The sequence below is a fragment of the Cottoperca gobio genome, chromosome 9 (genome assembly GCF_900634415.1).
Source record: "Cottoperca gobio chromosome 9, fCotGob3.1, whole genome shotgun sequence".
Classification (NCBI taxonomy): domain Eukaryota; kingdom Metazoa; phylum Chordata; class Actinopteri; order Perciformes; family Bovichtidae; genus Cottoperca; species Cottoperca gobio.
In genome coordinates this window covers 722650-734750 of record NC_041363.1, presented here as the reverse complement: position 1 = coordinate 734750, position 12101 = coordinate 722650, and the positions used below count along the sequence as shown (strand labels likewise).

At 43.5% G+C, this 12101-nt stretch overlaps 1 protein-coding gene across 2 annotated transcripts in view; it reads right to left on the bottom strand.

Annotated features, from left to right (window-relative positions):
* The window catches only part of loxl2b (lysyl oxidase-like 2b), a 32289-nt gene extending 20188 nt beyond the window's left edge, over window positions 1–12101 (bottom strand). For both annotated transcript variants that reach the window (XR_003832788.1, XM_029439588.1), the window contains exons 1-3: window positions 11931–12101; window positions 8777–9118; window positions 7865–8040 (exon numbers count right to left, since the gene is read on the bottom strand). Coding sequence is in view for 1 of the 2 variants with exons in the window: in XM_029439588.1 (XP_029295448.1) it covers window positions 7865–8040; window positions 8777–9107 (507 nt within the window). In the remaining variant the exon portion in view is untranslated. The remainder of the gene's footprint in view (window positions 1–7864; window positions 8041–8776; window positions 9119–11930) is intronic.

Sequence of the window (12101 nt, the reverse complement as noted above, 5' to 3'; positions counted from 1 at the left end):
GGTACTGGATATACAGTAACTCGGTGGCAGACATTGTGAGTTGAGTTGGCAAAGAAATCCAGACTGACTAAACATTCAACCAGACAGGACAGCGGGGACACAGATTGCTATGGGCATGCTGGTGTGAAAATATAAAGCTTGGTGAGACAAACAGCATCCATGCCAAACCTGTATCTCTGCAGACAAGATAACTTACAAAAAACTGCTCTTTTTCTAGTTATTTCGAGACCTAACTTGTTCCTTGGTTGCCCCCCTGTCAACCCCCCCCCCCCCCCCTGTCCCCCTGTCCCTCACATGGACAAAAACTGCCATTTGACTGCAGAAAGGAAAGAGATTTTCAACATGTGTGTCTTGTTTCGGCACACTCCGGGGAAGGGGGCCTTTCCTTTGCCTGTCCAGGAAAAAAAGTAGCACATATGGAAAAACGATTAGTGAGGTGAAGGGGCCTCAAGCTGTTGCAACTCCCGGAGGCTACCTCGAGGTTGTAATACATATTTTTCAATTTCAAATGCTCCTTTATTGCTTCAAGCCTTAATTCCTTGATTTGGAAATACCAGACAACGGGTCATTTGGGGGCAAGTGGGGCAAAGCCTAATCTGCTGGCAGCAGGAAAAGGTTTTACTGGCACTGAGCAAGACATAAAACAGTTGACAGTTGCCGCTGGTATTCATCATCATTCTATTAAGATGGTGTTTTTAATTGTGCATGGCTCAAGAGGCTGCAATGTTTTGGGGATAGCCCACACTTGCAATATCAAGTGACCCGTGTATGAGAAAGGAACATCGTGCACGCCCAACTCCGATGCAATGAAAGTAGACACATCTAGCAGACATGGAGCAGCATTAACAGTCATTTGGAGTCATGTTTTTGTCCACCTGATGAATCTAATCCATATTCCTCCTTTTAGTTCTGTTTTGGTCTCCTCCAACAACTTCTGAGGAAAACATCTGGCTCTTTAGCTGCTAGTTAGCTGGCGTCATTACAACACAGCTTCCTGTTGTGGCTGAAATGACGCCAACGAGAGCGGTGAGGTTGAACCCAAACAGTAACTGTGGCTGTAAAACCAACACAGTAATGTTGACAAATGCTAAAACACTCCATGGATTTGAGGGGAACTGCAGAGATGAATGATAATTCTCTGTGTTTGTCTCTAATGTTCTGTGTAGTAATTGGGCCAAATTGTCTAAAAACACTCCACAGAGCTGAGGGGAACTGCAGCGCTGAGAGACAACAGCAACATTAAACCCAGCAACTAAATCTACTGTTAAAAACAGAAAAGTGTCGCTTTAAAGAAGAGAACGACATGATCTGAATACTAAATAACTACACAGCAGAGATCAGAAGATGGCAGCTGAAGACATTCACTGAACTCTCAGTTAGTCTCCGCTTCCAGAGACCAGTTTATACCCAAAACATGCTGCCATGACTTATGGTTGCAACAAGCACTTACTGGAGTTTACCCCAAAACAATATAGATTGTATATAGTACTCAACCCCTTAGGCTCTCTACGTGCTAAAAGTTATAATACGGGGGAGAAGAGCAGCCGGAAATGAAATCATATCAGTGCAAACAGACGAACGAAAGACAGAAAAAAGGTTATAAAACTTCTACATTTGTTTTTGTCCCTGAGCAGCATTATCCAAGTGTCTAGTATCCATTCATGGGAAACACAACTATTTTCAATACGTTATTGCTAAACACAGCAAGAAGGATATTCTAAAATGCTTTTGACAGGAATTTTCAGAACTTTTTTGGATGTTTTATGACGATCTTTCAAGGTTGTTAATCATTTAAATTTCAGGAAGAAAATGTGTGTTTATGTGACTTCTGACGTAGCCTAAACTAGTAACGTTAGCGTTAGCTAGCGCAGTCTGATATGGACTCTTCGTCGTTGGTAAAGCAGAATGCAACAGACAACGTGGATCTGACAGCTCAGAGTCAAACTAACTGAACTTTTTGATGCTGGAGAGGAGTCGGAGTCTTGGCGCCACTTCTAGCAAAATGAAAAGATATTCCCAGGCTAGCTACTTCAATCTGACATTTACTGTCGCACTGCCAGAGGAACAGCAAAGGCTGCTTGAAGGCGACGTGGCTCTTTGTCACATTGTTGATACTTTGGTTCGGCACATAGTGGCACATACTGGCCTTCAAGTAACGCCTTCCTAGCAGAATGGGACTATAGATAGATAGAGACCCACATTCTTTATAGCTTCAGTATTTGGAATTAGTCAAATCAAATGAATACTAGATGAATCAAGAAAATGGAAAGAATCGTATTGCTTCAGATAAACGGACAACAAACGGTTTAGTTGCAAGAATATTCTTTGAACCACTGTGTATGCTTCCTCTCTTTAATAACCTGATCATAAAAACCCTTTTCCACTGTCTCAGACTGTTGAAAGGTTCACAATGGAAACACTGAAGGGCAGGTTCCCCCTCTCTGAACACTGCGTGAGGTGGATGACCAAAGACCCCCCAACAATCAAAAGTCCTATTAATTTCATTCTCACTGCTAACAAGCTACAAACCACAGCTCAACGTCTAAAACAGAAAACACAAACCCCCTCCATAGTTTCTGTTCCAGTCATCTGTGAATACGAGAAGAAGGGTGAACCCAGAATATGTCGTAGTTTAGTTACACAGTCCGCAGCTCCTCCACAGTCCACAGTGGAGTAAAGATAGCATTTGGCAAAACAAACAGGAAACTTTGGAACATATGTTTCCAATAGAAGTCTTCAACAAGGAGAAATCACCTCATGTCCACAGCAGAACACCAAGAGACTGTTCACATGCAGCATGGAGTTCAGTTGTTCGTCTCTTTCTATCATTTCTAATGAACTGCAGCCATTTCCAGGGATGTCTGTCCCTACCTGGACTTAAAGCAATGAAAACATGTCTTTGTAGAGCTGATTCTTCCAGCAGCTGAGTATACTGAGTGTTCAGACACCGTGTTTACAGAATGCAGAGTATGTCGCAGTGAGCAGTTCCTCCATTAAAAGAACTTTTGTTAACAAACTGAAAGCAGATGTTTCACAAAGTCGTGACAAACTCGGAACGGGAGTGTAAATTACGAGGACGGTGATTGAATGAAGATGAGCTTCTTTCATATGGCATTAAAGCTGAAGGGACATTAAGAACACTCTTGGGAGGGATTTCAGTCTCATTGTGCATTTCAAAGTAATAGTTCTAAGCATTGTTGTCTGTCTGAAAAGTCAATCATTGTTAGAGCTGACAAAGTTTAAAGGGTGACAAATCTACTAAATACACAACAGCAGTTTAGACAGATGTACCAACCCAATCCATTTACTGCCGTTGTGTTCTTCTCCTTCTCCCAAACTGTTCATGTCCTGTGTGAAACCAAGACATTCAGGTTTTTTAATTTACGTCTGTTACTTAAATAACGTAACTTAAGTGCTAATTTTAAGCTAAACCATAATCTTCTACTAAACGTAACTAAGTAGTTTTGTTGCGTTTTTAGTTTTGTTCCAATTTAACACGTGTTTGAAACTGCGACTTCCCTCGAAACATAGTTTACACAGTTTAGCTGCATGGGAACGTCATCTTGTACAGGATGTACTTGACCGCAACGGGGCTTTGCAATAAATGCTACCATCAGCAAGCTAACGTGGTCACACTGACAGGTTCAGCTTGTTAGCACGTCAGCATTTGCTAATTAGCAGTTTTGCAGGTATTTAGTTATAAAGCAAAGTATTGAACAAATTAAAATGTGATGCAACGTTTGCACAAATGTAAATAACAAGCCATCCAACAATTCACCAAACATTAAGGTCTGAGGAACATGAAAAACAATCCATCACATGATCTTCATGTTTGCTCAGTTCTCTGGTTTGTCTGGTCTTCATGATGACCATGTGATCCACAGAAAGCTAGTGAGTGGACCTTGAGTTGGAATAGTTTCTTTCAAAGTACGATCTCCAAAACCAAAAATAAACTCTGAGAAGAAGTCCTAAAAGTACTGAGATCACATAATAGACCCACGTTCACTGATGAAGATCATGTGGCACGGTTGAAAGCTCAAAAGAAAAGCTGGAAACCTTGAGTTGTAATTTCCAAGGCTTCATTTTAAGTATGAGTTCAACTGAACACACTGGTGGGATTACAGGAGTACTTCCTGTGTCCACATGTGCTTTATGTTTCACTTTGTGACAGAATAAAGGACAGCTGAGGAGAAGAGCCAACCACAACATTACGTTCCTCTTCCACAACGCAGACGAGAACATGTGACACGGAAAACATTCAAACAGTCGGAACAATCAAAGACAAACTTCCTTTGACATTGATGCACGTTTGTCTTTAACATTTAAAAAGATCGTTGATGTGTGACAGCGAGCGAGCCTTCACGCTAACGTGTCTCTAAAGCACTCTGGGAACATGATGCCTCGGAGAGAAAGCTTTTACATAACTGCAGAAACATCTCACAGCTATGTGGAGAATAATCAAACAGTTAAAAAACATTTTCAGATTGTGACACAAAGGGCAGCCAATGTATTAACCCCACGATCACAGAGCAAACGTGCCGACACACACTTTATGACGCGCTGCCGCCACGCGGCTGGAGATTTACAGGAAGGAAAGTGGAAGACTTGACCTTCAGGGCTCACAGGGAAAGAATGACTAAAGAGAGGAAAGTGAGAGCCGTAAACTCTTCATGTCGACTTGTCTACTGACGAGAGGGAGAGAGAGGGGGGGGGGGGAAGAGGAGAGGTTTGGAAAGTGTAGATATACATTTCTATCAACCTTTCAGATAAGATATTATAATGAAACTGGTCTTTGTGCACGTTCTGTAATATTGATGCACTGACCCTGAGAAGTACAGAAATAACACAGAAGGAAATGCAATAAATGAAGCAGCTGCAGCTCCAATGCAGACTCTGAGAGCTCGTCTGCAGACAACTATTCATCTGCTAATCATGATCTGGATTAATACATCTGATTATAAAATGTCAGTTTTGTCAGATTTGCTGCTTTTTTTTAATTTTAATAATAAAGTGAATATCTGTCTGACATTCTATAGACCAAACCCTTAATAAAGAACATAATCTGCAGATTCATTCAAAGATACTCGTTACGTGCAGCCCAGTGTGATGTCACTACATTTGTTCCATCCAACACGTGACAACCTGAAGATATTCAGTGTTTAAAACAGTGATCATTATGTCAGCGAGACAATAACAGGACACTGTTTACACAAAACAGGATTATGAAAGTTTTCCCCAGTGAAATATCCTCTTTCTTTCAAAAGCTTTTGATGACTTATAATTGAGGACGTTTGCACCAGAAATGGCTTCAGCGATTACGATCCTCAGCTCTAATTACATCCTGCAGCTTGTCCTCCCGCTGACAGACGTTTGTAGAAAGCTGCGCTGTGGAGCCGGTCTCCACGTCAGGTGACATTTCCCCATAAAGCCCACTGACGAAGAATATTCCTCCTTCAGCGGCAGCTCTAACTGCTGTTTGTTGTACTTCTGAGTAAATAAATGAACTGCTTCCCTGTTCATATCATTTGGATAAACGAGGCCTGTTGCAGCAGCGTGGAGACGGGCGCTGCCAAACATCACATTTCATAAACCCTGGAATTTCTTCATGTTGAATTTGGTTTGAACTGGAATGTAATGCTCATGATCACAGGTCAGACCTCAGTGATTCTCTGTAGCCATTCCTGCATCCACTGAGATGTTGAGGCGAGGCAGCAGACTTCCTCAAAGCATCACAGGAGTACATAAACAAGCAGACGAGCTGAACACTGGGTGTCAGTCTGTGTTGGTCACCGTGTGCACACCATGCTAAATATACCGTCGCTGAAGTCCATGCAAACGCCTGAACTCCGCCGACCACAAAAGAACAGATTCGTGGAACGAGATGTTTATTTTCTGCAAGTTTACAAGTCTGTAAATACACTGGCAGCACTCACAATTTCAACAATGTGAGAGGACAAAGCGTTTACAGAGAGGAGTCTGAACGCACATGTGAAAGGTCAGCAACACGTGCGTGCAAGGGTTCATGTTTCACCTCCCTCTGAGCTCACCCTCTGTGGTGGACCGTAGTGCTGAGGTTAGCATCACCTGAGAAGGCAGCGCTGCCTCCACACAGGCTGCTCAGCTCTGAGAGCCCTAATCATCCCGCACCGCAAAACCCCCGCAACATGTCGTCATGGCTGCCATTACACACCAGAAAGTGTGTGTGTGAGTCACCAGATTACCACTTCCAGATGATAAGTCCAGGCGCGGCAGCGCAGCTCAGAGCCCACGAGACTTCTTTTAGAGAATGGAAAAGCTGAGTCGGATTTTTCAGCGACTCTCCCGCTCGCCTCCAGACGTCCAGCTGGAGAATCCTGATCTTTACCATCAGTCTCTGCGCAGGAAGTGAGCGAGATGCATCTGCTCCCACAATGCAGCTGTTCAGGGGACGTTACACATCATTTGCAGGTTCGGGAGGACTAATGTACCATGTGGGAAGAAGTTGTATAACTCCTCCAGAGGGAGGGAGTGAAATCCTAGACAGTATATAAGAAGTGAACTTCAGACTTCGGTTTGGAAGTTCTGCGTTTTGGCCGTCGCCCTCTTTGCTTTTTTAACCTGAAGTGACTTCAGACGGTGGAGCTGAGGACACGCGAGACCTTTTCAGGCCACCAAAATGTTACAGTTAACTTTGATGAAGTGAAACACAAACTGTCAATCACAAGGTGTCTGCGGTTGTGGAGTCAGAAAGAAGCTCTTCGTCCCCGCTTGAGACTACGAGCTCCAGGCTACTCGCACAACACACCCCAATCTCTGACCTTCTGTCGATAGAGTTGCATTGTGGGTATTTAGAGCTTTTATCCTGAAAATAGCCGAGAGCTCTGAGGTTGAACCGAAACAGTAAAGTTGTGGGACGGACAGAACTCACTATAAAGGTGAGTCATGTGACTTTCACACTGTTTCCACGTGTGATGACTTGTTATTATGAAAATATAAATTATAGCTTTAACAAACTCTTAACAGCTTTTCACTTCAAGTTAAGCAGAACAACTCCTGAATCCTGAAAACTGGCCACCAAAATGTTTTCAGGGCATCATGAAAAATGTTATATTAGTTTTTAGGTCTGCAAAGAAGCAGCGGGGGGGGGGGGGGGTTTGCTCACAACATTGGAATGTGGATTCTCGAGCACTGAGCAGAAAGATAAGTTCTGCTCTTGGTGGCAATTAGGTCGAAGCTTATTGGCCGATGCTCCAGCCAGACGACTGTGACAGTTATGAGTGCAACACCCAACAATTACCAGTTTAACCTCCGCTGACACACACACACACACACACACACACACACACACACACACACACACACACACACACACACACACACACACACTCACTTTCACTGCAGGCTCTTTAGAAAGGACTGTTATTAGAACTCACTCGGGGTTATTGACGAGAGCTGCTTCCAGCCAAACCCCAGGAAAGAGTTCTTATTTAAGGCTTCAGGAGTCTGATCGTCAGGGTTTCGTGGGCGAGCTTGGAGTCTTGGACTTTGTTACAAAGTTGGACATTTACCAGGCTCTAAAGAAAAGTCTCTTAAGTTGCATCATGGGAAATGTAGGAACCAGTGGAGTTGGAACTTGAAGCACACCTATCCTGACTAAAAGTCAGGATATCTCAGCCTGTGCTGCTTTTTTCTGAATTTATCCGTCCTGTTATAGTTTTAATCTGCGTCACAGAAGATATAAAATGTTGAGAACAATCCTCCAACAAATAAAGTTGTATGATGAGATTCAATGTGGGAAAAGGAACCATAACCGTGTCACTCGGGGTTAACAGCTCGCGTTAACAAAACGCCGACAGAACCTTCGTGGATTAAGATTTCCGTTTACCTCGACATGGTTGGGCAGAGTGTTGATGAATTTAAAGCCGGGGATTCTCTTGTCGCTGCACACCACGCCCGCGTCTTCACTGTGTTTGCAGTCTGAAACACCGATCCCGTTGGAAGGACACAGCGCCAGCGTCTTTTCTTTGCCAGTGCAGTGCAGATTGTCGAACCAGATGGGTCCTGAGGAGACAAAAGAGAGATTCATATTTCCTTTAGGAGAGGAAACAAAGGAAAAACAGATTCATCTTGAAGAACATGGTGTTATGTGATGATATTTGTTCCAGTACAGATAAAAACTTTAGCGTTAGGGATGCACGATATAGGATTCTTGCCAATATCTCAAATTTCGATGGCTTCCAACTTATTTTGTCCGACTGCCGATATTCACCAGAGCATGAGACCAAGGTGGAGAGCAGGCGGGAGGATTGTGGGCGGCGCTCTCCACCTCCTGCCCGGCTGAGTCTGATGCGTTGGACGCCTGATGGACGTGTCTCTGGCAGTAGGTTCTTAATTGGACGAACGCTTTCACTCGAGAGCTTTCTGTATATGATGGAAATAGTTCAACGGAACGTGTTTCTGAAAACATTTGAGGCAATAAATAAGTCGTGCAGCTGATGAGTCATTCACGGCTCATTTTTAAGGCGTTTCCTGAGGCGCAGAGTCTGATCTGCATAAAGAAGTCTAGACTTCAACTTTATGGAAATGAGGAACGGGCAACGCAACAACTCTCTGGAATCGCACCGTGGAGCTACCAGCATGCATTGCACGGCTGCTTTCATAGACAAAGAATGTGAAGCGTGGTAGTTACAGATCCCGTAGACACGTACCCAGAGTTGAACGCAGAACGCATCGATACGATGACGTGTCGATATCATTGTGCCGCCTTTAATGGCGTAACATTCTTAACTTTACCTACCTTCTCCTTTCCCGTACTTCGAGGACGGGGACCATGAGATGGCCTCCAGGTACCCCAGCTCCCTGCACACCACCTGAGCGGCGTGGATAGTGAAGTCGTCGTCGCAGACGGTGCCCCATTCGCTGTTGTAGTAAACTTCCACGCGGCCCTCGTTGTGTTTCCTCTTATCGCCCGACAACCGGAGCTGAATCCTGGGCGTGTCCGGTGTCAGCTGGGGGGCGCTGTACTGCTCCTGCTCTGGGTCGGGGTAGCCCGGTGGGTAGCCGAGGTGTTCGTACTGAGCGAGAGTCAGCTCCAATAGCACCAACAGAAGACACTGGGGGGGCAGCATTTTGGTTGGGACTGATGAAAAGGGAAAAGCTCTCGTTAATGTTCAGATGCTACAGACTGAGAACCACTAATAACGTCCTCAGCGGCAGAAACGTGTGACAGGAAGTGTTACAAACTGTGGACGAGGAGTTTAGGAGCGTCTCACAGAAATACACCATGAATTACATTTTCTCTGCTTCTGCTGTTTGGTTTTGACTTTTTTCAAATCTGTCTCTTACGAGTCGCTCATATCATGAAAGAGCGTCTGTAAGTTGATCCCTTTGAACAGCAGCAGTAATCAATATTCTCATGTTACCAACAGTTTAAATGACTGTAATGTGAAAGGGGTCAATGTTTTGGTTTCAGAGCCACACATGGTCCCGTCTCTCCGCCCTCCTCATCATCACTTCCTGCAGCATGTTTCCTGCCGGCAGCACCGGACAGTTGGACCAGGAGAGCTGGTGAGACTTAAAGAATGCCAAATAAATGCTAATGCTGCACTGCTGGCTGCGCAACATCTAGTTATTTGCTAACTTCATAAAGTGATGATATGTCCATGTTGTGTTCACTGGTGAAAAAGTCTGTTAATGCAGCTTTGAAGTAAATTATTATATATAATAATATATACATTATATAATATATTATATATATAGTATATTATATTTGTATATATATATATAATATATATCATTTATATATATATATATATTATATATATATAATAATATATTATATATTATATATAATATATATTATTATATATATATATATATAATGATATATATATATATATAATATATATATATAATAATATATATCATTTATATATATATATATATATATAATAATATATATTATATATTATATATAATATATTACATCATCTGCTAAACATATGACTTTATCATTTCTGAGATGTCACTTCAAAGAATTGCAGGTTGTCCTGTTAATGTTAAAGGTATTATGTATCTGCAGAGGACCCCCCCCGCCCCCTCCTTATAGGTCTTTAAAACAGCGTCTGAAAAATAACCATAACTGGCTGTGGCTTGGGGTATTATTGTTATATATATATATATATAATATTATTTTGAAACAAGAGATGATCGGGGGAAGGTAGTTCTGAGGGAAGTAGAGGGGGGAGCCTGAAAGCAGAGCTGCAGGGTGACGTCAGGCTCAGCCTCACAGCTTCTACCTTCATAGACAAAGAATAAATCACAATCCACAGTCCACTCTAAAACATCTGAAATCATCCGCACACCAACAGCTGTGTTTCCAGCACCATGAAGTGTTTCCTGTTAGAAGATGGAAATGTTGAGCTTTTGTGTGAAGACATCTGGCAGGAGATGATCCTTCAGCAGCAGGCTAACGTGGCAGTTACACAAGCTAGAAACAGCACACCCGTTACAGAACCAGAACTCCGCCTCTGCTGTCATCACACACGCTCCGCAGCGCTTATACAACTGGCCTGTTTCCATGTGAGCTCATTTCTGAATGCAACACATTTCATAAAACAAGCGGTCCCTTTCATGATTCCTAACATTAAGAGAGGTCGAGGTTTGGACGAAGCTGAGCCGCTACACATCCTGAGGTTCTGGCTGCTGAAGCAAGACACTGTATGTCAAAGGCTCCCTGAAGCAGACACCCTGAAAGAAGCTCGGAGAACTCTTCATGTCAAGGCGCAGTAAGGAAGGTCAACAGGCCTTCTGTCGACACGCTCCCCCTCCTGCTGCAGGGGACGATGCTTCGGGTGATAAGAGTTTAGAAGAATGTCAAGCGCTCTCCTCCTCGTGCCCTTTTCTGAAGGAGGAGCTGCGAGTACAGTCAGACAGAAGCTGGGATTGAAAAGCACCGAGAAAGGTTTGGACGCTGACATTTTCTCTACAGCACAGAGTCCGTTTAAAATCATTTAGAACCAGAACAAGAAGAATGAAGCCTGATTCAGAGTGTTGTATCGTAGGTGTGTAGATACACTAAAAGACTTGATTATATTCATCATCATCTTTTCAGATTAATCTATCGGTCTTTAGTTCATTAAAAGCTCATTACAGGATCCAGAGGTGAAGATAACATCTTCAAATATCCTCTGACCAACAACTGCAAACACAAATATCTTCAAGTTGTGATTCTAAACTGAGAAAAACAGAAAATCCTCCTGGAAAATACAACAAATGTTGCTGTGTTTGCTTAAGAATTATTACCAAAATTGCTGTCAGTTAATCTCCTATATATATATATATATATATATATATATATGTATATACATATATATATATACACAGAAGTTAATAAATATATATACATATAATGCACGAGGTACACAGTGAAAAGTTTCTATCATTCCAGCTCATATTTGATCTACAACAACAGATTTGAGAAACTTTAAAGCCACTCAACACAATGCAGCCCTGCACAAATATGGCAGGACCTCCTGACAGACAGACAGGCAGGCAGGCAGGCAGACAGACAGACAGACAGGCAGGCAGGCAGGCAGACAGACAGACAGACAAACAGGCAGACAGACAGGCAGGCAGGCAGGCAGACAGACAGACAGACAGACAGACAGACAAACAGGCAGACAGACAGGCAGGCAGGCAGACAGACAAACAGACAGACAGACAGGCAGGCAGGCAGGCAGACAGACAAACAGGCAGGCAGGCAGGCAGGCAGGCAGGCAGACAGACAGACAGGCAGGCAGACAGACAGGCAGGCAGACAGACAGACAGACAGGCAGGCAGACAGGCAGACAGGCAGGCAGACAGACAGGCAGGCAGACTCTTGGCTTTAGTTTGGAAAGTGAAACTCTGCAGGTAACTCTCGCATGTTTGCAGGATCTGGTTGAACTTACTTTCCTTGTCCCTCCTGAGGCTGAGCTCCTGCAGTCAGCTGCTGCTGCTTCTTCTTCTTCTTCTCTCCAAACTTTCACTGCTCAGCTCTCACTGTGCGGCGCTGCGGAGGCCCCGCCCCCGCGATGACGTCACCGGAGATGTCCCGGGACATGGGAACTTGAAAACAACAT